Consider the following 25,579-nt stretch of genomic DNA (forward strand, 5'->3'; position numbering starts at 1 on the left):
TCCCTAATATCCTAATCTACTTTCCCCTAACACATACACCAACATGCAGCCTTTCCAGAAGTCCCTTCCTTATATCCTGGAGTCTCCATCAGTGCTGTTCTTCATTTCTCTCCAGGCTGCTCTTCTATCTATCTCATCTGCACAGGATTTGTCTATCGTATTGTCCTATGTGGGTTCCTTCCCTCCATTTTTCATTTCCCTTTTATGCATTATAGTCCCCCCCTAGAACGAAAGGCCCTGGTAGAGAACTGTCTGTTTTGTCTTATTTGTATTCTGAGAACAGTGCCTGGAACAAATGAAGTGCTTTATACATTCTTAATGACTGAGAGGCTGGTTGGTATGTTGGTATTTTCAGATCTTTGTCACAGAAAGTCTAAGTTTAACTATTGTATCCCTAGACAAAAGTGGAGTCCCTGCAATGTACTTGGTCCCTAATAAATGCTTGCCATGTTTTGGTGTGATTTGTCTCCCTACTTCAGCAGGCTTCACATGAGGAGAAAGCTTCTCCTTCAAACACTGAGGAAATAGAGGGGCTCATAATGCTTTAATCCTTCCATTTCCTTATTAGAAAGCTGTCATGGTAAGAATTTGTTGCTGTTGTTTTTCTCTGACATAAAACCTACATTTGTCTAATTATTAATTCTACGTATCATTCCCAGGGCAGTCTCCTGGGTAAATAAACAGAAGAAATTTAACCCCTCTGATTTCTCTTCCACTTGACATCCCTTCTAATACTTAGAAAGGTAATTGTTTACACTGCTCCTCACCCCACAATACACTGAATCAGCTGTTAAGATCACCTTAAAGGATGCCTGAGATTGTGATAAGGAACTGGACATTGAATCAGTAGGATTTGGGTTCAAACCCTGCCTTTTTGTAATTTACCTATATCTCTGAATCTCAGTTTTTGTATCCATTGTATGTGGATAAAATCAATCAATGAGCACAGATTCTATGACATTCAATAAGCAATTATTAAGGACTTACTATGTGCCAAAAGTCTTTGTTTTTCAATTACTGTGGGTGAACCAATGACTATCTCCAATTGCTACAAAGGGAATCCTCTTTTTCAGAAGGTCAAACTTTGAATGGGAAAGATGATATTACCTCAGGACTTGTTTTGTTTCATTGGATTTAATGTGTTGATATAGCTAGAGACTGTGAGGTTTCATCCATTTGGAGGTGCAGTTAAGGCTTATGTCTTTCCCTGCATTGGCAGATAGGATTTGCTTTGGTAAAACCTTTACTGAAAGAGAAAACCAATTTGGAATGATAAAAAAAGTCTCTTGAAAACTTACTAAACTTGAAATAGTGAAAAGACTAATCAGGATTTAGGAAGTCAAAGAAGTACACTGAAAAAACTGCAAGATGTTCCAGATTTCTGTGGAGTTGGGTCCATCTGTAGAGAAACATTCTCTGCTTATAAAGCTTTTGCCTAGCTTTAGAGGAAGGAGAGATACTGAAATGCATGGGTTTACCTTTCCACTAAGGCAACTTTGGGCCCTATGTGTCTTACACTGGATGTCAGCAGGCAGGGTTTCAAAACAGTACTAGAAAGGTTCCAAGAAGAACTCTATGGATCTATGGAGCTAATAACTGAGGATAAAAAAGAAGGCAAAAGGACAATTCTAAACCTCAGGGAGCTCACATTCTCATGGGTGAGATAATATGTAAATACTTTGGTATACAGGAGAAATAGAAAGTAGAAGGAAATCTCTAATGGGAAGGAAGGATAAGGAAGGGCAAGGAGAGAGATAATGATGAGGATGATGATGATGACAATGATGATGATGAGCCTCTAGTCACAGATCTCCAGTTTAGTAATGACATCATTGCCTAAGCCTTCTACTTCACTCCTGCTGAGCTCAGCAATAGTTATGAAGCATTACAGATATATTATAGCATACTTCTAACTGAGCTTTCAGGAAGAAAAGTACACAAACACATTTAATTTAATCTTCATCATTAACACTATCTTAAATCTAAACTATGAGGAATAGTACAAATTAAGGCATGATTTAATTGCTAATTTCTGAGGTATCAATTTTTTCACTGAAAATTTAACAATCCTCTCTCTGCAAGACTGGTAGAGTTGTATCCAAACACAGCCATCTTCGTACCTGCACTGCCTCTTATTTCCAGTGTAGTAAATTCTGATGAACATTTTTCCTACAAGATATCATTTCTATCTCACCCCACATTAGATATCAAGCTACCAGATGTTCAGTCTCATATTTACATCAACAAGTGCATTTTAAGAAACTTTTCATAATCTCTTGTCTTTGGAATTACCTAACACACATTGTGTTCTCTAAAGAGGCATAGAAAGGCTACAACCCAGCCTGAACCAGGAGTTAGCTTTTACAAATTCAAATTGAATAAACTGTGTTTTAAAAACCAAGACCCAAAGTGCTTTCCCCACAAAAACTATAAACCTTGCCCACTCCTGAAAAGATAACAGAGTAGAGAGGAAAGAAGTTTTTATTTTTATCCAGAGAATCTGTACTTGAATCCTTTCTCTCTCTACTTACTGCCTAACTTTTCTGGAGCAATTTACTTAACTCTCATAACTCATCCTCCATATTCTTTCCATGCTCCTCCTCCAGGCAGGCCTGTTACAAATTAATAATTATTTTATTCATTTAATTACCTCTTCAGAAGCCATCTAAATCTACATCTATATCTGCATCTGTGTTTACAGCTATATGAATCTTTTTTTCCTATCTCTATTTCTTAGCTATCATCTTTTGAGGATTAGTATCCTTGAGGAGAAGGTAAGCTCCTGGAAAGTAGGAACAATTTCTAAGTTTTGGCTCTATGTACACCATGCCAAGTCTGTTCCCTTGCACAGAGCAGATGCGTGATAAAACGTTGTGAAATTGTATGAATGAGAAGAGTGATTTATCTGTGGATGTGTCAGTGGAATCAGAATATAAGCCTATGGAGGGCAAAACTATCCCTGCTATTTACCAGTGCCTGTTGCATAGAAGTGGCTTAAATTTCTTATTGATGCATTATCCACACTAAATTTATCTTTCGAAATCAGATAAAGCAGTATCATTGAATTCTTTTTAAATCAGGATGTCATTCAGTGTAGATGCTGTTCAATTTTGCTTTGGCTCGTGTCCAAATTAAATACATGTGAGATATGTGTCCATGTCCTTCCCGAAAAATTCCAAAATGGCTGTCCCCAACTTGATAACAGTTGTCCTCAAGGTATTCCAATATTCAAAGGAGAATAGGTAAACATTGGAGCTCTTGATATATTAATAGTTCACCTCTTTTTTTAATCAAACATTTCCTGGATTACATGTTTTTATTAGGCTAATTTCAGGTCCAATTTTTTTGGTAATTTGCTTCCAGCTACTTATGCTTTCTATATTCTTAATTTTTCAATTTCCTTTGAGTCATATGCAATTTTACATCTTCTGCTATCATAAAGATTCACTATTTCATTGCTGAATATCATCATCAGCAACAAATTTACGTTTATAAGTTGGGATTTGGCCTAAAAGAAGAATTTAAAATAAGTGAAATTTCTACAGATATTGAATTCCAGTTACATCATTTGGTTATGGCAGTGCTCCAAGATGCCCAAAGTGATGAAAACTGAATCTATAATTTAAGTAAAATTTACATAAAAACTCAGCTAAAATCTCTATGCTCTTACAATTCCATATGTCATAGGAAATTTGTCCTATGAGATTTCAATTAAGGCAAAGTGATTTCTTTACAAAAATTCTTTAAATCATTTCTGCAAGTGTTTTGCTTCCATTTTTATACCAGATGCCCAGGAGATTCAAAAAGGGATTTGATTTGCCAAAAGTCACACAAATTGCAGGGACACAATATATTGAGACATTCATTTTTTATTATTTTTAAAAATTGATTCCATATATTAACATTTAAGTGGAGGATTTTAAAAATGTTGAGAGAACATCAATGCTGGAATACAACAGACTTGATTTCAAATACATCCTTAGATATAGTTGTATGACCTTGAGGAATTAAATTGACCTCTGTTTATCCTGCTTTCTTTAGCAGTAAAATGAGGATAAGAACTAGTAGTAATCACTCCAACCCACCCCCACTCCCAGAGTTGTGAGAATCAAATTAGATGATATTTGTAATGTACTTTGCACGGTGCCTGGAAGGTTGTAGGTACTACTTTATTAAAGTTATTATAAATATTAATGAAGAAGATGATGATACAGCATCAACTACTATACTGAAATCAGCCTGTCCCGGCTGGTTTTGGGCAATGTTATATTGGGGATGGTCCACTGGCATAAGAAATACTTGCTGCCCCAGCAGAACCTGGTCCCCAATATCAAGTCTATTCGAAACCAAGGAACCACAAATACTGAAGTCCATAGAGATGATTCTAAAGATTTTGTTTTCGTTAATGTTTTCATAACATTGTCAATTATTACTATTATTACTTAGCATAATAATAACATTTACTTGGAGGAGTTACAGTCATTGTGATGCATGGTTGTAGCAACTATATATGGGTTACAAGATATTTTTACACATTTCAAATTAGTCAACAAATCTACTCTGCCATTGTATAAGACAGGTTGAATTGAAAGAGACAGTGCTAAACTTCTTCTAAGCTAATATTCTAAGTTCTTGTCAGATAAAAGTGATAGAAGTTTGTAGAATTTAGAACCATAAGGGACTTTAGAGATCATGCATCCATTATGAGATTTTCTTTCATTTTATAAATAAAAATAGTTGAGCCAACAGAGATGAGATGACCAATATAAAGTTACACAGGCTATAAACAGTAAAGCTAGGCTTTATTTCTAGGTTCTCTGACTCCAAATCCAGAAATATTTTCATTATATTACTACAAAGGTGAGAAATCTTTAGGCATTGTTTTCTGGGTATTACCAACACTTTAACAAAAGGGAACTTTACAATTATCCCTATGCAGTGTTTGTCATTCCTTGGTGCCAAATAGACTTCTCCAGTGGGGATCAGATTCTGCTGGGGCAGCAAGTATCTCCTCAGCCACTGGGACATCTTTAGCATTATATTCTCCAAAAACAGTAGGGATTGATTGATTTCACTATTATGTTATTGGTGCCACTACATTTGATTCAACTGTCTGCTTTGGTGATATAACCACTAATTAGCTAGTAGAAATTATGAACTGATTTTTCTCATACCACAAACAAGTTTACCTGACTCTGCTGATGTTCTTCTCCCATCTCACATGGAAAAACTGAACTGACGGTCATGCTGATTAACTCACCAGTCACTGGACAGCCATCTTCAATGGGACACCATTGCAATAATGAAATAATTAAAACTACTGCTATCCAGAAGGTAATTATTGGATGCCCCTAACATTCTACCTTCAGCACAAGATGAACATTGTTCTAACTGCTTGTCTTTCTGGAAGAGGTTCCCTGTGAAGTTAAACTATCTAAATAATTTGTGAAATCTTGAGGTTTTTTTTTTTCCTCCCCATCTCGAAGTGGTATATGATAATTCAAATCCTTCTGCAAAGCAAGAGGTGGGGTTTTACATCAGATATTTGGGTTTCTACAGAACCCATTTCATTTCTCACTCTCTATCTGGAGCAGTGACAGTTTTATCCAGTCCTACAAAAGATATACTTGGCAGAAGAGCAAGAGGGGAAATATATCTTCCAATTGAACCTCGGTAAGGAGCTTAAGTTCTGGGCCACCAAATGATTTTCTAAATTTAAAATAAGAGGAAATAAAATGGGAGGACTCTGTCTTCTGATCCAGGTTAATGATGGCTAGGGAGTATAGTGGATAAAGTAAAAGCTTTGGAGTCAGGGGAACATAATTTTGATTCTTGACTAAGACATGTACCAGCTATGTTACTCTGAACAAATTATTTAAATTCTTGTAACTTCAGTTTACTCATTTTTTTTAAATTGAGGAGATTTATGACAATCAAATGAGGTAAGAAATGCAAATTGCATTTAAACCTCTATGTCACTATCTAAATTTTATCCATTATTATGTTTAAGAGGAGGAAAAAAAAACACACCAGAACATTTCAATGTGGGGAATAGAATTCAGTTAGAAAATCTTACCAAAAAAAATGCCTTTCAATAGTGTGAAATCAGATATGTTAAATGACCAATATGTAGGGGACCCAGTCACTTTTTCCAAGCCTTTTAAGAAATATGTGTAGAAGACATGAGGAATAAGGTGGTGGTATAATACATCATTGTGGTTTACCAAGACATGGATATCGTTTGGACTACAGGACAAATGACTCCAGCCTAGAAGATGGTAGAAATGATTAACTAAAAAGTTGGAATTGGAAGAGAGGAAAGTAAAATTTTCTTATGAGGAAATAAACGCACAGAAAAGGAATGGAAAAGGGATGGGAGGGAGGGAGAGAGGAAGGAAGGAGGAAAGGAAAAAAGGAAGGAAAGAAGGAGAGAGGGAGAAAGAAATGAGGAAGAGGAGGGAAGGTAATAATGAAAGTAAGAAGGTAGGCAGGCAAAAAAGATAGGAAAATTGTTATAACACGCCCTTGCATCATTAGTGTAGTCTTTTCTCTTATGGTCCCAAACAATTTCTTTTCTACCAGAAGACAAAACAAACAAACAAAACAAAATAAAGCAAAACAGCAACAACAACAAGAAAACATATGAGCAAGACTAAATAGGTTGGATATTAGCAGCACATAAGTATGTTTGTATATATATTATGAATGTGTATATGTGTATGTGTATATAAATATAATAAAATGTGGAGCATGCAGAGGGGTAGGTTGAGATTTCAAACAGGCCGATGAACCAGAACATTACTGTAATAGACAAGGGGAGAGGCGATAAAGTCCTGTATTAGGATAATGGTCATGGGGGTTTAAAGAAGGAAAAATATCAGGAACCTGTTGTGAAGGTAGAAGATAACATATAACAACTGACAAGCCATGTGAGGAGCTTTGAAGTGAGAGGTAGAGGATGAAAAAAAAGGTTGAGAGTTTCGGTGACTGAGAGCATCATGGGGACCAAAGAATAACAGGAAAGTTGAGGTGAGTGCAACATTTTCAATTGAAAGATAATAAATTTTGAGGATATAACTGTCCCTGATTTCATATTTCAGTCTAGTCATGTGGAACAATGAAATTCATAGCAGTACCTTGAAAAATTCCATTGTTGATTCTGGCGCGGAGCGGAGTGGCTGGACTTGGGGGCTGCGTTTGGGTACCCCCATCGCCTCCCCCCACCCGACCCCTCTCGGAGTTTGCTCGGCCGGCCGGGCCGCCCCCCGCCCCAGACAGCCTCCCTCTTCCCCCCTCCCTCCCTCGGAGCATCCCCCGCCGCGGGCGCCCGGCGCTGCAGACCCACCCCCAACCCACCCCGACTATGGGCAGCCAGAACTCGAAAGCGCCCAGGGGCGACGTGAGCGCCGACGAGGCGGCTCCCCCCAAGGTCAACGGACAGGAGAACGGCCATTTGAAGAGCAACGGAGACGTGCCCCGCAAGGCCGAGGCCGAGGCCGGCCCCCCCGGCCCCGCCGAGCCTACCGACGCGGCCAGGGCCGCCGGCGACGCCATCGAACCCACGAGCCCCGCAGCGCCCAGCCTGGGCGGCGAGGCCAAGGCCGAGGAGCCGCCCAAGGAGACGTCCAAGAAGAAGAAATTCTCCTTTAAGAAGTCCTTTAAGCTGAGCGGCCTGTCCTTTAAACCGAACTGGAAGGAGGCGGGGGGGGGGGCACTCAGCGGGCTCCTCGCCCACTGAGGAAGGGGCGCTGGAGACCGAGGCGCCAGGCAGCCAGGGGCCCCTGCAGGGGGCCGAGGAGGCTGCCGCCGATGGCACGGCCCCGGACTAGGGGGCTCAGGCCGACGACAGAAAGTTGGAGGAGCCGATCCCACAGGCCGCCGAGGGGGCCCCGGCCCCGGAGCAGAGCCCCACGCCGGCCCCCGACAGCGAGCAGAAGGAGTAGCCCCCCACCCCGCCCTGGGGCGGCTGGGCATATCCTGAGTTCAAAGACTGTGCTCACCCCCCCAACCCCCCGGGCTGGGTCAGTGCCCTCCTCCCGAGCCCAGCGTAGACCAGGCAGCTGAGACCTCCAGGCAGAGCTGTTCTCCCCCCTGGACCCCTGGGGACTGTCCTCCCCTCGTCCCTGCCCCCTCCATCCCGCCTGCTCTGCAGTTCCCTGTTAGCTTAGTGCAGTGAGATGCTCAGCCCAGCCCCAGCTCCAGGCCCTACCCCTGCCCGTTTCACTGGTGAGCCCCAATCTTTCTTCCCCGGCAGGTTTGTTCTCGCGGCCGAGGCCCAAGCTGGCTGCCAGCCATCTCCTCTAGGCCTGGCTTTTGTGGGCCGGGGCTCATTCAGAGGATTGTTGCCGGACCCTGCTGGCCCCACTGCCCGGGAGGGAAGCTAACCTGGTTGGGTTTTTATAAATGTCTTGCTCGGTCTCAGACTCCAGCTTTGTGCGCCTGCTGCGTGTTCCTTTTGACTTTGTAGGGGAGCTGAAGGGTTCTGGGGGGAGGGGGATCTGTATAATGTGAAGCAACTTGTTTTGTCTCATTTTTCTTCATTTGTAAATAATTTTTAATGGCCAAAACTAAACTTGTGACTTTTTCTAACTGCTAAAACCAACCTCCCATCAGGGTTTTAACTGTAACATTTGGAAAAGGAATAAATGTCAGGCCCTGTTGTGATGGAAAAAAAAAATTCCAGTGTTCAGCAACTTGACGGATTTAGCATCAGACAACCTGAGTGTGAAACCCAACATAGGGCTAGCTATTTTTGTGATCTTGGTGAGGCCAGTATGTCTGGTCACTTCAGTTTGCTCATGTCTAAAATAATGGGGCTAGCCACCATGACTTCTAAGCACATTTTGGCTCTAAATCTGAGATTTTGTACTAAAATGATCACTGACACTCTATGCGTTGTGGTTAAATAACTATCATATGTAAGTCTTTTGGGGAGCAGTTCCTTATGATGTCTCTAACATGGTAGTTGCCCAATCTTCACTCTTTGTTTTAAAAATGATCTTGTGCCTCAGTTTCAGCATGTTTTCCTTCACAATAAGTAAATGTTCTTGAAAAGACCTCCCCTCTTGCCCTATTCGGCAGGGCATAATGACTAAAATTCAACTTGGAGCCAGGAGTCCTCTGTTTGAATTCAGCATCTAGCCCTTACCAGCTCAGCTTCCTCATCTATAAAATGGCAATGTTTTTCATCCTTACCCTGTAGAGGTTTAAATGAGGAAAAGTTGGTAAGACATTTTGTAAACTTTGAAGTATCAGTTATTGTTATTACTACTCAAACTAACTGAATGTTTTTTCTTTCTTTTTATGCAGACAGGTGATTTCATTGGATTCAAGAATCTCCTGAAAAGGAAGCTGACACTATCCATACACTTAATCCAGTGCTTTGCAGCTTCTGGACTTAAAGTGATGCCTAGGTAATTATAGGCCAAGTGATTTGCCTAGCATCATATAGAAAGAAACAGGGTATGAAAGAAGTTTTCCTGACTCAATTGTCATTCTACCTACTTAATTATCTCAGTGAAGCTTTAGACCCTCCCTTCCCATTTGACTTAAAAGAAATTAACTCATTAACCTAATCTACAATTTCATCTAAAATGTGAAATACGTGGTCACAATATAAATATTCAATTTAAAACTGTAACTAGGAGTTATATCAGTCTGCTGGATGTTAATCATTAATAAAGGTGATTTTGCCTCATTTCTCCCTGTCTTTGTTGACAGAGAAACTACTTACAATGAAAGGAATTTACTTTTACCAATTATGTCTCAGATGAAAGGGAGATGATTCACATTCCTTGGTATTGAGGATTTTGTTTCCCTTCTTTCCTATTGTACAGAATTCATACCTAACAGAATAAGCAGCTTCATGCAGAAGACTGATGATTGACTCAAATTGGAGTTAAAATAAGTTAATTTGTTAGATAAGGTACAGGCAAGGTCTCATTAGAGGAAGAAATGAAGAGAAAAACAAAGAACCAACAAAACTAAGCGAAAAACAGAAAGTTGGCAGAGGATTGACCAAAATGGAGACTAAAAACAATGTAACTGAATTCATTCTGCTAGGCCTTACACAAAGTCCAGAACTTCGAAAAATTTTCTTTGTCATTTTTATAATCATATATATTTTCACAATTATAGGAAATATACTCATTGTCATAACCTTGACCACCAGCCAAATTTTGAGATCACCCATGTACTTTTTTCTAACCTTCTTATCCATTGTGGATGCTACTTATTCTTCAGTCATTGCTCCTAAGATGATTGTGGATTTACTCTATGAGAAGTCAACCATCTCCCTGGAAGGCTGTCTGATGCAGGTCTTTACAGAGCATTTTTTTGGTGGTGTTGGAATCATCCTCCTTGTGGTCATGGCTTATGATCGTTATGTGGCCATCTGCAAACCCCTGCGCTACATGACCATCATGAATCCCCGTGTTTGCCACCTGATGCTGGCAGCAGCCTGGATGGGGGGCTCCATACATGCCACCATACAGCTCCTCTTCATGGCCCATCTTCCCTTCTGTGGCCCTAATGTTATTGATCACTTCATGTGTGACTTGTTCCCATTGCTGAAGCTGGCCTGTATGGACACCCAAGTTCTTGGCCTTTTAGTCATTGCTAACAGTGGAGTAATGTGCCTGTCAATCTTTCTCATACTAACTGTCTCCTATGTAGTTATCCTCTCTTCCCTGAAGGGTGTTAGTTCAGAAGGAAGGAGAAAGGCCCTTTCTACCTGCAGCTGTCACTTCACAGTGGTGGTCTTGTTTTTTGCTCCCTGTATATTCTTATATGTGAGGCCAGTAGTCACTTTTCCTATAGATAAACCCGTAGCTGTATGTTTTACAATGATTACTCCTACGTTAAACCCCTTGATCTATAGCTTTAGGAATACAGAGGTTAAAAATGCCATGAGGAGACTCTGGATCAAATGAATGCCTTTTAACTGTTCAGGAAAAGTGAATTTGCCAACTGAAAATCATTCAAATGCAGAAGAATGCATTTTCTTTTTAATTTACAAATTTTAAAAATTTTAAACTTAAATACAAAATAAGAAAAGAGAATTGCCATTGCACAGCAAAATGTCAGAGAAGATTTAAAATACACAGCAATAAATTTCCAAATCAAGAAAGTCTATATAATGAATATGGTTTTGTTGAGAGCTGTCCATCTTTTCTTTGCTTCCTTGTAAGTTTTCTTTTTTTTCTCTGCTATGCACTTTTTACTGTGTTCTTTCCCCCCCTTTGCTTTCCTCCCACAAAAGACTACAATTAAGCATGGAAATATGCATACACACACACACACACACACACACACAGACTCCTACAAGATCCCAACACGTAGTCATTGTTTAATTAAAAAAAGTTCGATCTAATCTCTTGCTGCTTTAAGTTAAATATTTTATCTATTGTACCCTCCACATACCTCCAGTTGTACTTCTGCAGAGAAGGGAGAGAAGTGCATTTCAGCAATTTCTCTCTGGGGTTAGACTCTGGCAGTACAATTATATATTGTTCTGGTTCCTTTTTTCACTTTGTAATATTAGCTTTCTGTGTATACTGTCAAAGTCATTGTGAATATTTTTTTTCTCATTGTATTTATTTTACTTATCTGTTCCCTGATTTTCTGAATGCATTATATTTCTTATTTCTTAATGTACAGTACTATTATAGTGCACATTTCATTCTTGTACCATAATTTCTGTAGCCATTTTCCAATCATTAGGATATGCTTTATTTCTATTTTTTTGACATTATGAAAGTGTACTTATGAATATTTCAATTTCTTTGGATTTACTCCCCACAATTATCTTATTTTCAGATGTCTAATTCTAGAAGATTTGGTCAAAAGATTTTCTATATTTTATTTTATTACTTTATATTTAACAAATTTTTTCACAATCACTCTGTCTTTAAGTAATTGAATCCTTCCCCCTCCTTTATTTTCCATTTTGGTAGGAGTGATATATTATCTTATTTCATTGGAAAAATCTCAAAAGACTTGGGTAAAAAAAGATATATTTACATTGTGGGATAAAAGTAGTTGGTCTTCCTTTGACTCAGTCATTTCCCATATTCTCCTCTAAATTTAATTATATATTTTCTGTTTGAGACAGTAGTACCAAAGATGAACTCTTCCTTTGACACTTATTTTGGATTCTTGACTGCCAACATATTAATATGGATTTACCGGATGACCTGAGTTTTAATCCAGCCTTGGATACTTACTAGCTGTTTGATCTTGTACAATTCATTTAAACACTTTGTTTTCTCATCTGCAAAATGAATATAATAATAGCAGCTATTACAATGGATAGAGCACTGGGTTTGGAATCCAGAAGACTCATCTTCATTAGTTCAAATCTGGCCTCAGATACTTGCTACCTGTGGAAACTTGGGCAAGTTTATCTTAGTTCCTCATCTGTAAAATGAATGGGAAAATGAAATGGCAAATCACAAAATTATCTTTGCAAAATAAAAAAAAAAACTCTTATGGGGTCATGGAAAGGAGGAGCCAAATGAAATGATTGAAAAATGACACCTCCCAAGGGTAGCTGTAAGGGTAAAATGAGATATTTGCGAAGTTCTTTGAAAACCTTAAAAGACTCTATAAATGATAACCATCTTCTTCCTCCTCCTCTTTGTAGTAATAGTAGTAGTGGTAGTAGTAGTAGTAGTAGTAGTAGGGCAGCAAGGTAGTAGTAATACTAGTAGTAGCAGCAGTAGACGCAGTAGTAATAGTAGTAGCAGTAGTGGTAATAGTAGTAGTAGTACTAGTACTAGTAATAATTTAGGGTTAAGGTTAGAGTGGGAGATGAAGTAGGAATGTTAGGGTTACTACTGCTCCTCCTCCGCCTACTACTACTCTACTACTGCCCTTAATTTATCATAACCTAAGTTACAAAAAAACTAATAAGTAGGCTAAGGGAAATGTGGCTTGAGACAAAATTTAGATGGTGCTGATAGCACTTGCATTTTTACGTCTGTGTAGAATGTACTTACCACTTATTTAACGCAAATACTTAGTTAAAGCAGGAAGCTACCAGATTGACAAATTATTTCACCTCTCAATCACATTCCTGTGGAAATCCCCCTAAGAGGGCACAAGAATCCTTATATGCTAACATACTTTCCCCCAACACATATTCCACCATACTGCCTTTCTAGAAGTTGCTTCGTGATATTATGGGGTCTGTCAATATTGCTCTTCATCCCTCTCCAGGCAGCTCTGCTATCTATCCCATCTCCTCAGGACTTTGTCTATCATGCTCTCTTGCTTTTCAGCTACTTTTTATGTTACCTTCCCCATTAGAATGCAAGATTCTCAATGGTAGGAGCTGTCACTTTCTTTCCTATTTGTATTCAGAGAAAAATGCCTGGAACAAATGAAGTGCTTAATATATACTTTGTGACTGACAGGCTGTTTGGCATTCTGATGTTTTCAGATCTTTGTCACAGAGGGTGTAAGTTTAACAATTGCATCCCTAGACCAAAGAGCAAGTCCATGGAATGTACTTGTCTAATAAATGCTTGCCAAGTTAAATGTTTGATTTGTCTTCTTACTTTGGCATGCTCCACACATGAGGAAGCTTCTGCTTCAAACACTAAGGGAACAGAGAAACCCATCACCCTTGAATCATTCCATTTCCTTATTAGAAAGCTGTCATGGTGAGAATTTGTTGCTCTTCTTTTTCCCTGACAGAAAACCTACATTTGTCTAATTCTGATTTCCACATATCACTCCCAGGGCAATCTCCTGGTGAAATAAATAGAAGAAATTTAACCGCTCTTATTTTTCTTCCACTTGACATCCCTGCTAATACTTAAAAAGTCATTGTTTCCACCACACAATTCACTGAATCATCCTTTTATTCTCACCTATATTCTAGAGAGGCTGTCCCAAACCTGATCATAGTTTTCCTCTAGGTGTTTTAATATTCAGAGAGTGGTTCGACATTAGAGCTCTTTTTGGCCCAACTCCTTTTTTTTTAGTCATTCTTTTCCTAGATAATACCTTTTAATGGGGCTAATTTTATGCACAACATTTTTTCATAATTGGCTACCAAGTCACTCACACTCTTGTATTATTATTTTTTTTATTTCCTTTGAGTCATGCACAATTTTAAATCTTATTTTATTGCTGAATATCATCACTGGAAGCAAATTCATTTTTATAAGTAGTGCTTTGACCCAACTGAAAAACTTAAAAACAATTAAATTTCCGACTTATCCAAATCCAGTTATATCATTTGCTTAAGTCACTGCTCCAAGATATCTGTGGAGGAGAAACCTGGCACTATAATTTACAGAAAATTTCTGTGGAAACCTAGCTAAAATTTCTTAAAATTCCATATCTTATACGTAGTTCATCCTGTGAGTTTGCAAATAAGTCAAAGTGAATTCTTTACAAAAATTCTTTATATAATTTATGTAAGTATTTTATACCTGATGCCCTGGAGATTCACAGAACACAATTGATTGGCCAAAAGTCACATAGATTTTAGGGACCCAACATATTCAGACATTCATATTTTTTTTAATTTGTAATTAATTCAATATATTAAGATTTAATCAGAAGAGATACAATTGTTGTTAGAGCACCAAGACTGGAGTCCAGAAGACTTGAGTTCAAATAGGTCCTCAGACACTTCATAGCTGTGTGACCTTGGGGAATTCACTTAACTTCTGTTTAACTTCATTTCTTTACCTGTAAAATGAGGAAAAGCCTGGCCCTGCCTCTACTTCAGAGTTGTGAGAATAAAATTAGATGATATTAGTAAAGCACTTTGAAGAGTGCCTGGAAGATTGTTAATGCTAGTTTGTTATTGTTAATATAAATACTAACAATGATGATGATGATACATCACCAGGTAGTATAGTGAAATCAGCCAGTCTCTACCGGTTTTGGATAATATTATGTTAGAGATATTTCACTGGCAGAAGAGATCTTTGCTGGCCCAGCAGAGTCTCATAATTCTATTTCAAACCAAGGAACCACAAACACTGAAGCCCAAAAGGATGATTCTAAACTTCCCTTTTGTTGATGTGTTCATAATATTTTCATTATCAATTATTGCTATTATTAATTATAATAAAATAATATTTATTAGGACTGTGTGGTTTTAGGAGTTGTAAGGGGATTAAAGTATCACTTTCTACCTTTCAAATTAGACAACAAATCTACTCTGCCTTTGTATGCGACTGGCTGAATTGAAAGAGATAATGTTAAGCTTCTTCTAACCTAGCATGCTAACTTCTTGTTCAGATAAAAGTGATGGAATTTCAGAGGATTTAGAATTATAAGGACCTTAGAGATCGTCCTTCCATTATAACTTTTTTTTTCTCTCATTTTATAAATGAGAATAATTGGACCCACAGAGATGAGTTGATCAAAGAAAAGTTACACAAAGAGTCAGGTTTTATAACTAGATTCCCTGACCTGAAATCCAGAAGTATTTTGGTATATAACTTCAAAAGTGATAAATCATTAGGGATTGTTTTCTGGGTGTTATGAACACATTAAGAAAATGCAAATTTAGGATCATCCTTATCCACTTCAGGGTTTGTGGTTCCATGATTCCAAATGGACTTCTCCAGTGGGGATCAGTTTGTGCTGGGTCAGCAATGATCTCCTCTGCCAATGGGACATCTTTAGTAACATATTCTCCAAAACCAGTAAGTATTCATTGATTGCATTATTATTTCATCAGTACTGCTACGTTTTATTCAGCGGTCTTCTTTAATGATTTAACCACTGTAATGCCAAGCAGGGTGGAACTTACTGCTTTTTTTTTTGAGTGCTTCTCATCACTGAGGTAATTGTGTATCTTTGATGAGTCTTGTCTTTCAAATGTAATGGCATTTAAGTTGGACCTTTTGTTGTCTTTTGTTCTGGAGTGCTCCTCAGCACTGAAGCAATTGGGTGTTTTTGAGTCTTGCCTTTGTTTGAATCAAGAGTCCCTGATTGGAAACAATGTATATGATGTGGTACTAGTGATTCAAGATCTTTCCCACACCCTCAGGCACCTGAACAGGGTATATATGATCTGAGGTTGGAGTTTTTTTTATCAGGCACACTCTTTGGAAGAGTGTTGGTGATTTGGCTGGAAGAGACTCTGGGTAGCCGTTGGAGGCCCCCGGCTTTGAAAACCTAGATATTGGTGCTTCTCTCTCTGGTAACTGTGTATGTAATTTCAATGGTCAGACAGATAGAAGCCTGTCTGTTGATTTGTGTTATTTTGATCTGTTTATATTTTTCTCTGCATTTGCTCTGAAGTTCAGGTTGTTGACTTTTTCCCCTGAACTAAGTAAATGATGTATGTATATTTAATTAAATTGATATTGTTAACCCCTTAAAACTGCTTTCCTTAGAAAAGCAGCTCAAAGAACTTTTGCTAGCAGCCTTCTTGTGTGTTGCTGTTATTGTTCTTATACAGTCACAGTAGTGGAAAGTAACATTGTTGTTACAACCACCAATTCACTATTAGAAATTATGGACCAATTTTTCTCTTACCACTACCAACTTAACGTGACTGATCTGCTTCCCCCACCTCATATGGAAAAAAGTGAAACCTCTGTTATGCTCATTAACTCACTACTCGCTAGAGACACATCCTCAATGGGATGCCATTGCAATAATGAAACAGTATTTAATGCTATTGTTATCCAGGAGGTAATTATTGGATGCCACTGAAATGCCAACTTCATCACAAAATGAACATTGTTTAACTGCTTGTTTTTTTTCTGGAAAGAGGTTCCTTCTAAAGTTAAATTATGATTTATTACAAAGTCCATGGAACAGTGTTTGAATTATTTCTGAAACTGGGTTATTTTTTAAATTTCCAAGTGGTGTATGATGATTACTTCTGCAAAGCACGAGGTGAAGTTTTACATCAGGTACTAGGGTTTCTATAGCAGTCACTTCAATTCTCGCTCTTCCTCTAGAGTAATGCCAGTTTTAGCCAGTCCTACAAAAGGTAAGCTGGACAGAAGACCATGAATGTAAAGAGACATCTTCCAATTGAACCTACTCCCTGGTAAAGAAATGAAGTTCTGGAAAATCAAGTGATTTGTCTGAAGTCCAAATAATAGGAAATAAAATAGGTGGGATTCTGACTTCTAATCTAATATAAAACATAATGATGAATCTTATCCAGAGAGAGGCACTGTGAGCCCTAGAGAGTAACTGCTACATGCCTTCTGGCAAATTATGGTCATGGAGACAGGAAAAGAAGAAATCCTTGTGCATCTGGAAGGAAACCAACTTCTACTTGATCTAGCTTAGGGGAAAACAACGCTGACCAGATTTGAACAGTCTGATGAGTCTTTCTGACAACAGGGCCAGCATACTATCCACTGAGCCACCTATCTGTACCTAGATCAATTAGGAGGGTATGTGAATAAAGCAGGTGAACAAAGATAAGGGTCTTCAGAGAAACTAGTTCAGTGGCTATTGAATAGAGATACAGGTTGGATACAAGATACTATGTGGTGTTAGACCATATGAGATTTAAATATTTATCAGTAATATTGTATTGACTGAAAAATTACCTGAGGTTGTAAACCTGGGAGATTAGAGGGAAGGAGGTGCCACCATGTAGTGAAGAATGATACATGAATTGTTTTTGTATGAGTTAGTTCTGAGATGTCTATGTGATATCTAGCTCCAAAGATCCACTTTTGGGTTCTAAACATAACTGACATACCGAATATTTGGGTTACATATTTATGTGTGTATGCATGTATGTGCATATGTATATCTAGATTTATATAGATACAGATAGACATACACATAGGTACATATACATGTATATTTTTGTATATATCTTATATGTTTATTTTTTCAGGAGTAATCTATATAGAGATGATAATTTAACTTGTGGAATGTAGTATTACTAAGAATGAGTGTAGCAAAAAAAAAAAAAGAGGAAAATGTATGAACAAGGGCTTCTTTGGTGACATCAACAGTCAGGCAGTAGGACAATAATTATAGTCCCAAAAAGGAGGCTCAGGAATGGCTGGCAACTAGAAGTAGATCCAAGAGAATAATATTACCAAAGACCCAAGAGGAAGAGGATATCATCATTGGCAAATGTCACTGAGAGTTATGTATGATGTATGTTAAGTTATGACATATATGATAATTTCAGAGTCCTATGAGATATAAGCAAAGGATTATGAAAACTGAAAAAAAAGATCTCTAATTGAGAGTTCCTTTTTCATGCAGAGAGCATGGATTCAGATGATTGATCAGGTCAAAACCAGATTAACATGGGTTATGAAGTGAGAAGAGAAAATATCAGACAGCAAATGGACATAGTTTTGCATAGGAGGTTGGCTGATTAAAGGAAGAGAAAATCAAGATTGATAAATTGAGGTTTATGGGAAAGTCAAGTGAAGTTATCTTTAAAGGATGAGAGAGACTTGGAAATGGAGGTAGAGAGCAGGGAAGGAACCAGTAACTAAGAAGACATTGAAAATTAAAGAAGTTAATTTCCATTTCATGCTTTTCTAAGGTATAGGAGGGGTTGAGATCAATCCACAGGGAGAGAAGTGTTGTTCTTAGAGAGCAAAAGATCCAAGTCTTCCCAGAAATGAGAGGAAAGGAGGAGAAAATAAAAGATGATGGTGAATGGATATCTTTTTAAAATTCTCTCAATAAAGTGAACTCATCATTGGAGAGAAGGAGTGTTAGTATTAGATGTTTATGACTGCTAGGTGTTACAGTGGAAAAAAATACTGGCTTAAGAGTCAGGAAAACCTGTTTTTATTCCTGACTAAGATATGTACCAGCTATGTAACCCTGAACAAACTATTTACATTCTTGTAACCTTAATTTCCTCATATTTACACTGAAGATACTTATGAAAGTCAAATAAGGTAACATATATGAAATGCATTACAACCCATAAATTGCCATCTAAATTGTATCTATTGTTATCTTAAGAAAGAGGAGAAATACATCAATACATTTCTATGAGAGGAATGGAATTTAATTGTAAAAGCACACATAAAATGCCTTTCAAGGGTGAGTATGTCAGATATGTTAAATAACATGTATGGAGGGGACTCAGTAACTTCTTACAGCCCTTTTTAATAATATATGTATAAGACATGAGAAAGTATGTGGTGGCCACAATCCAGGAATATGGTTTGCCAAGACATGGATACAAAGTGGATTTGAACACAAATGACTCCAGCATAGAGGATGGTAGAAATGACTAACTAAAAGGCTGGAAGTGGAAGAGAGGAAAGTAAAATTATCATGCGAGGAAATAAATGAACATAACAAGGAAGGAAGGATGGACAGAAGAAAGGAAGGAGGGAAGGAACCAAGGGAGGAGGGACAGATGGAGAAAGGCATGGTAGAGGAGGGGAGGTGATGAAGAAAAGAGGCAGCAGGCATAAATGTTAGGAAAAGGGTTACAACATGCCATAGAGAGCATTATTACCCAGAGCTTTTCTCCTATGCTCTCAACCAATGTCTTTGTTTTCTACCAGAAGACAAAAACAAACAAGTAACAATAACAACTACAAGAATAACAACGACAACAAGTTGTATGAGTAAGACTGAATTGGTTGCATGTTAACAGCATATTAGTGTGTGTGCATAAGTATGTGTGCATATGTGTATGTGTGTATGTATAAATATAATATAATGAATTCTATAATATAATATATGAAATACTTATGTATATGTATATACACATACATATACACACTTGTTGCAGGGGAGTATAGGAAGGCCTTTTATATAATTTGAAATTCACATTGTCTAATAGTAGGAAAGCTAAGAGATGGAAGTGAAGAGAGCAAAAAATCCATATAGGAAGGACCACCACTCTAAAGGCCCAGAATTACAAGATGGAAAGGCATGATGTGATGTTTGAAAAAAAAAAAACAGAAAGTAGAGCATTAGTAAAGTGATTGGAAGGGATTAGAAGAATGGAAAGGTAAGATCAAGCTTGTGAAAATATTTAAATGTTAAATGGTAGAATTTCTATTAGATCTTAAAAGTAAATGGGAATAATGAGAGTTTCCTAAATGTATATGTGTGTGTAGATGAATGGGAAGTATAGAGGTGGGTATTTTATGGCATCAGAAATGCACTGTGGGAAGATCAGTTTAGCAGCAGGGTGGTGTATATAGGGGAGCAGAGTGAGACTTCAGACAGGGAGATTAACCAGATGGTTGTTGTAATAGACCAGGGAAGAGGTGATGAGACCAGATAAGTGATGGATATGTGGGTTTAAAGGAGCAAAAGTATCTGGAAGTTGTTGTGAAGGTAGAAGATAAGAAATGACAAACGATGAGCATTGTGAGGTGATTCAGAGAAGGGGATTGAGGGTGACAAGGTTGAGAGCTTAGGTGACTGAGAGCGTGGGGGGACTCTAGAGAATAATAGGAAAGTTGAGATGAGTGGAAGGTTTAAAAAAATATATTATGAATGTTGAGGATATCATGGTCCATGCTTTCATATATCAGTCTAGTCACATGGAATGATGAAATGTGTAGATATCCACTTGAAAGTTTCCATTTTTCCATCACCCTGATGGCTTTAGCATCATAAAACTTGAGTGTGAATCCCAAAATAGGGCTAGCTACTTGTGTGACTTGGCTAAGGCCCTTGTGTCTGACCACTTTAATTTCCTCATCTCTAAAATGATGGGGCTGGCCTTAATGACTTCTGTGCTACCTTTTGGATCTAAATCTAGGATTTTATGCTAAAATGAGCATTGACCCCCTATGAATTGTGGCTAAATGTCTGTCATATTAATTGAGGGTTAACAATCTTTTGGGGAGTAATTCCTTATGATGTCTCTATCATTGCAGTTGCTCACCCATCACCCTTTATTAAAAAATGATATCTTGCCTCAGGTCTAACATTTTTTTCTTTCTCACTGAGTAACTTCTCTTCAGAAGAGCATCTCCTCCCCCACCCTTTCAACTATTTATCAGGGCATAAAGACTAAAATTCAGCTTGGAACCAGGATTCTTGTGTTTGAATTCTGCCTCTCGCACTTACCAGCTAGGTGAGCAAGAGCAACCACTTAACCTCTCTGAGTCTCAGCTTCCTCATCAGTAAAATGGGAATGTGTCTAGTACTTACATTGTGGAATTATTCTGAGGTTTAAATTAGGCATTATTGGTAAAACATTTTGTAAACTTTGAAGTATCAGTTATTATTATTATTACTCATACTCACAGAAATTATTTTTCTTCCTTTTTACCCAGACAAATGATTTCATTGGATTCCGGAATGTCCTAACAAGGAAGCTCCCACTACCCATGCAGTCAACCCAGTGCTTTGTAGCTCTGGACTTAAAGTGATAACTAGGTAATGATAAGCTAAGAAATTTGCCCAGAGTCATACAGCCAGAAGTAGGGCCTGAAAGAAGTTTTCCTGACTTCAAGATTATCATTATATCTACTCCCTTATCTCAGTCAAACTTTAGACCCACCTTTCCCATTTGACTTAAAAGACATTTACTCATTAATCTTATCTACAATTTCATCTGAAATGTGAAATATGTAGTTGAAACACAACTAGGAGTTATACTACTCTGTTGGATTTTAATCATCAATAAACATGATGTTAACTCATTTTTTTTCATACCTTCAGTCACGGACAGACTAGTTATGTGGAAAGAATTTACTATCACCAATTACCTCAAAGAAGAAAGGGAGATGAATCACATTCCTTAGCATTGAGGATGCTGTATCCCTTCATTCACATTGTACAAAATTCATCCCTAACAGGATAAGCAGTTTCATGCAGAAGATTCATGATTGACTCAACTTGAAATTAAAATAACTGGATTTTTTAAGTGAAGTATAGGCAAGGTTTCATTAGAGGAAGAAATGAACAGAAAAACAAAGAATCAATAAAACTATGGGAAAACCAGGAAGCTGGCAGAGAATTGACCAAAATGGAGAATAAAAACAATGTAACTGAATTCATTCTGCTAGGCCTTACACAAAGTCCAAAGTTTCGAAAAATTTATTTTGTCATTTTTTTAATCATATATATTATCACAATTATAGGAAACCTACTCATTGTCATAACCCTGACTGCCAGTCAGAGTTTGAGATCACCCATGTACTTTTTTCTCACCTTCTTATCCATCGTGGATACTACTTTCTCTTCAATCATTGTTCCTAAGATGGTGGTGGATTTACTCTATGAGAAGATTATCATCTCCCTGGAAGGTTGCCTGACTCACCTCTTTGCAGATCATTTTTTTGGTGGTGTTGGAATCATTCTCCTTGTTGTCATGGCTTATGATCGCTATGTGGCCATCTGCAAACCCCTGCACTACATGACCATGATGAATCCCCGTGTTTGCCACTTGCTGGTGGCAGCAGCCTGGATGGGGGGCTCCATACATGCCACCATACAGATCCTCTTCATGGCCCATCTTCCCTTCTGTGGCCCTAATATTATTGATCACTACATGTGTGACTTGTTCCCATTGCTGAAACTGGCCTGCACGGACACCCAAGTTCTTGGCCTTTTAGTCATAGCTAACAGTGGAGTAATGTGCCTGTCAATCTTTCTCATACTAACTGTATCCTATGTAGTTATCCTCTCTTCCCTGAAGGGTGATAGTTCAGAAGGAAGGAGAAAAGCCCTTTCCACCTGCAGCTCTCACTTCACAGTGGTGGTCTTGTTTTTTGTTCCTTGCATATTCTTATATGTGAGGCCAGTAGTCACATTTCCTATAGATAAAGCTGTGTCTCTGTGTGTAACTATGATTACTCCTATGTTAAACCCCTTGATCTATAGCCTTAGGAATACAGAGGTTAAAAATGCCATGAGGAAACTCTGGATTACAAAAGTGACTGTGCTTTTTGAATAAAATATGTCCAACAATCAAATCACTCAAATGAAGAGGAAAGATAAAAATATTTTAGTAGTTTTGTCGATTTATCAGTTCTTATGTGAAAAATCAGCCACTTATGCAGAATTAGTCAGAGTGACCCCATGTTCAAACCTTGTTTAGACTTCAGTTTGTCCCCAGCCAGCCTACAGGAGTCAGCGGTAGGATATGCTCTTGCCCATGCACACTAATCCCATCTCCCTATGATACTATAAGGGCAGCACTAATCCTATATCCTTATTATTACTTATATCAATCAACATTGTTTTGCCCTTATATATTGTCCTCTTTATATTTTTTGCCCTGTTTATAAAAGCAGTATCAGCAGTTTGAAATCCTCACTGGCCAGGCCCGAACTCTTGCTTCAATTGATATGCTAATAAAATACTTTCATCTTTCTTTTCCTGAGTTTTCTTATTTACTAGCATGAGGACAGAAGCCAGATTTCTTTTAACAATAGTTTATACTATTGTTCTCACACTCCCTTTACTAACAAATGTCACAATCCCATTACAGCTTCCTGTGCCAGTTCTAGTTTTCTCATAAGTATTATATAGAACTTAAAATTATCTGGACTTTTTGTCTTTCGTTTTGCTACCTGGACAACTATTAAATGCAATGAGCATGATGCATAGGTAAATAGATAGACAGATAGATAGATACAAAGACAAAGACTGATATATGAAATATTCCTCATATATAGTCTTCCACGTATGCAAAGTGATTGATGGAGTTAACCAAAATGACCCCAAAATACTGACACATAGAGTCCTGCAGAATGAATTCAACTCAAGCCTTCTCAGCCAAAGAAAAACAAAGTTTATTAAAGATTCACCATCCTGGGTAAACTCATAGGGAGCCTGAGCAATTGTGATGCTAATGCCATTGGGCCAGAATGAAGGCTCGAGTTGAATTCATTTGACAGGATTTGGTGCAATGGTATTTTGAGGTCTCGTGCACCTCTAAAAATCTGTGGTTCCCTAACCTCATCATAATGAGACATGTGATTTCTGATGTGGATCCCCAAGGATTAAAAATAATATTAAGGGTTGCTTTTTCAGTACCTTGTGAGGCTCCTCCTGAGCATGAGGGCATCCTAAAGTCTGCTCCCCTTAACTTGAGTTAAAACATAACTTCCTCCTCATCCTGGATCATGGAATTCCTGTCTCCTGCCCCACCAGATCATAAAGTTTGTGGTCTCCCTTATCTTGTGTCAAGACTTATCCTGTCCCTAAATCTCCAACCCCCATAAGAAACCCAAAAATCATCCTACAGGCTGTATAGCTTTTTGTCTATGTAAGTCTGGTCCCTTCCCTACATCAGGTCCTTTGTGTAGCTCTTTGCTAAACAGGTCTGATGAGGGCACAGTCTCTGGGAACCCCTTGAATCCTTGAACTCTCCTTGAATCTTCCCACTCGACCTGGCCTTGGCCTGAGGCTATAACATTAAGCCCAAATGCCTACCTTGCCCAGTCCTCTATTGTCCAGCTGTTTCCCACCCTTAATCCTGTTTCCCATCCTTAATCCTGATCAAAATATCTATACCCTAGCTCCGCTACCCCAGCCCTTGATGGGTTGTCATTTCCATATGGCCTTCAGCTATTTCCCCCCCCCCTGGAGTCTGACCTCATCCTTAAGTCCCTCCCTAGACCCCTCTTCTGGCCACCCCAGACCACCCCTCAATCCCTCCCACAACCTTTGTGTATATAATCTCCATCTTGCCTCCATGAGGTTGGTCAGAACCAATCTAGCTCAGATGGGTCTGGCCCTTTTTCCTTACAGGCGTCGCAAGGGGTGGGATCTCTCGGGGCAGGCTTATTTGGCTAACTCTTAATAAACTTTATCCTTTCCCTTGGCTGAGAAGGCTTGAGTCGAATTCTTTCGGCAGGACCCGGCGTGTCGGTACTTTGGGGTGTCGAGCACCTCTCACCCCAAACCCTCATCATTTATGGTTCCCTGAACCGGGAAGTACTGCTAATCTCAAGTTCTTCTCCAGCCAAGACTGAAGGTATGTGAGCCTCCCCCTCTCCCAATCTCCCTCCTCGCTCTCCAAACATTTTGGATGTGCTTCTCGGGCCTGACCTCAGCAGGTCCCAGTGGGTTGGACAGCTTGGTCCAGTGGTCTCAGTGAGTCGGACAGTCACACTGTCCTGGTCAACCTGACGCTCTCTGGTGGTTCTCGGTGGGTCGGACAGCTTGGTCCAGTGGTCTCAGTGAGTCGGACAGTCACACTGTCCTGGTCAACCTGACGCTCTCTGGTGGTTCTCGGTGGGTCGGACAGCTTGGTCCAGTGGTCTCAGTGAGTCGGACAGTCACACTGTCCTGGTCAACCTGACGCTCTCTGGTGGTTCTCGGTCCACTCGGACAGCTCGGTCCAGTGGTCTCAGTGAGTCAGACAGCCAGGCTGTCGTGGTCAACTCAACCTGACGCTATCAGGTGGTTCTCGGTCCAGTGGTCATGTCGAAGGACATGGACGGATGCCCCATCCAGAAGCATGTGCCAGATCCTTTCAATTGTTTCGGCGCTGGGAATTTGGGAAAGTTTCAGGTACCTTCTGTATATTTTGTTTTCTTGTTTTATTTTGTTTGTCTCCCGACAATTACTCCTAACTTCTCCTTTACTAAGGAGGAAGGAATTTCCAGCCGAAGGGACCCCATGCCCTGCCTCTACTGCAGGCCCTGCAACATCTATCACCATGGGCCCT

At 38.8% G+C, this 25,579-nt stretch overlaps 2 protein-coding genes and 1 pseudogene across 2 annotated transcripts; all 3 read left to right on the plus strand.

Annotated features, from left to right (window-relative positions):
• Positions 1-7,363: 7,363 nt before the first annotated feature.
• Positions 7,364-7,943, plus strand: LOC118853680 (annotated as a pseudogene).
• Positions 7,944-10,022: 2,079 nt separating this feature from the next.
• On the plus strand, positions 10,023-11,053 carry LOC118854131 (olfactory receptor 4C6-like). Its single transcript, XM_036764464.1, has one exon. It carries the CDS (start codon positions 10,023-10,025, stop codon positions 10,929-10,931), a length of 909 nt encoding a protein of 302 aa, XP_036620359.1. The 3' UTR covers positions 10,932-11,053.
• Positions 11,054-21,925: 10,872 nt separating this feature from the next.
• LOC118853543 (olfactory receptor 4C6-like) lies at positions 21,926-22,855 on the plus strand. The gene has a single exon (XM_036763674.1). The coding sequence runs from the start codon at positions 21,926-21,928 to the stop codon at positions 22,853-22,855; it is 930 nt and encodes a 309-aa protein (XP_036619569.1).
• The last annotated feature ends 2,724 nt before the right edge of the window (positions 22,856-25,579 follow it).

This window comes from Trichosurus vulpecula, chromosome 6 (genome assembly GCF_011100635.1).
Source record: "Trichosurus vulpecula isolate mTriVul1 chromosome 6, mTriVul1.pri, whole genome shotgun sequence".
In the NCBI taxonomy this organism is placed as follows: Eukaryota; Metazoa; Chordata; class Mammalia; order Diprotodontia; family Phalangeridae; genus Trichosurus; species Trichosurus vulpecula.

Bases quoted from the DNA above. Each gene is read 5' to 3' on its own strand.
- LOC118853543 (XM_036763674.1), top strand. From the start codon at position 21,926: ATGGAGAATAAAAACAATGTAACTGAATTCATTCTGCTAGGCCTTACA.
- LOC118854131 (XM_036764464.1), top strand. From the start codon at position 10,023: ATGGAGACTAAAAACAATGTAACTGAATTCATTCTGCTAGGCCTTACA.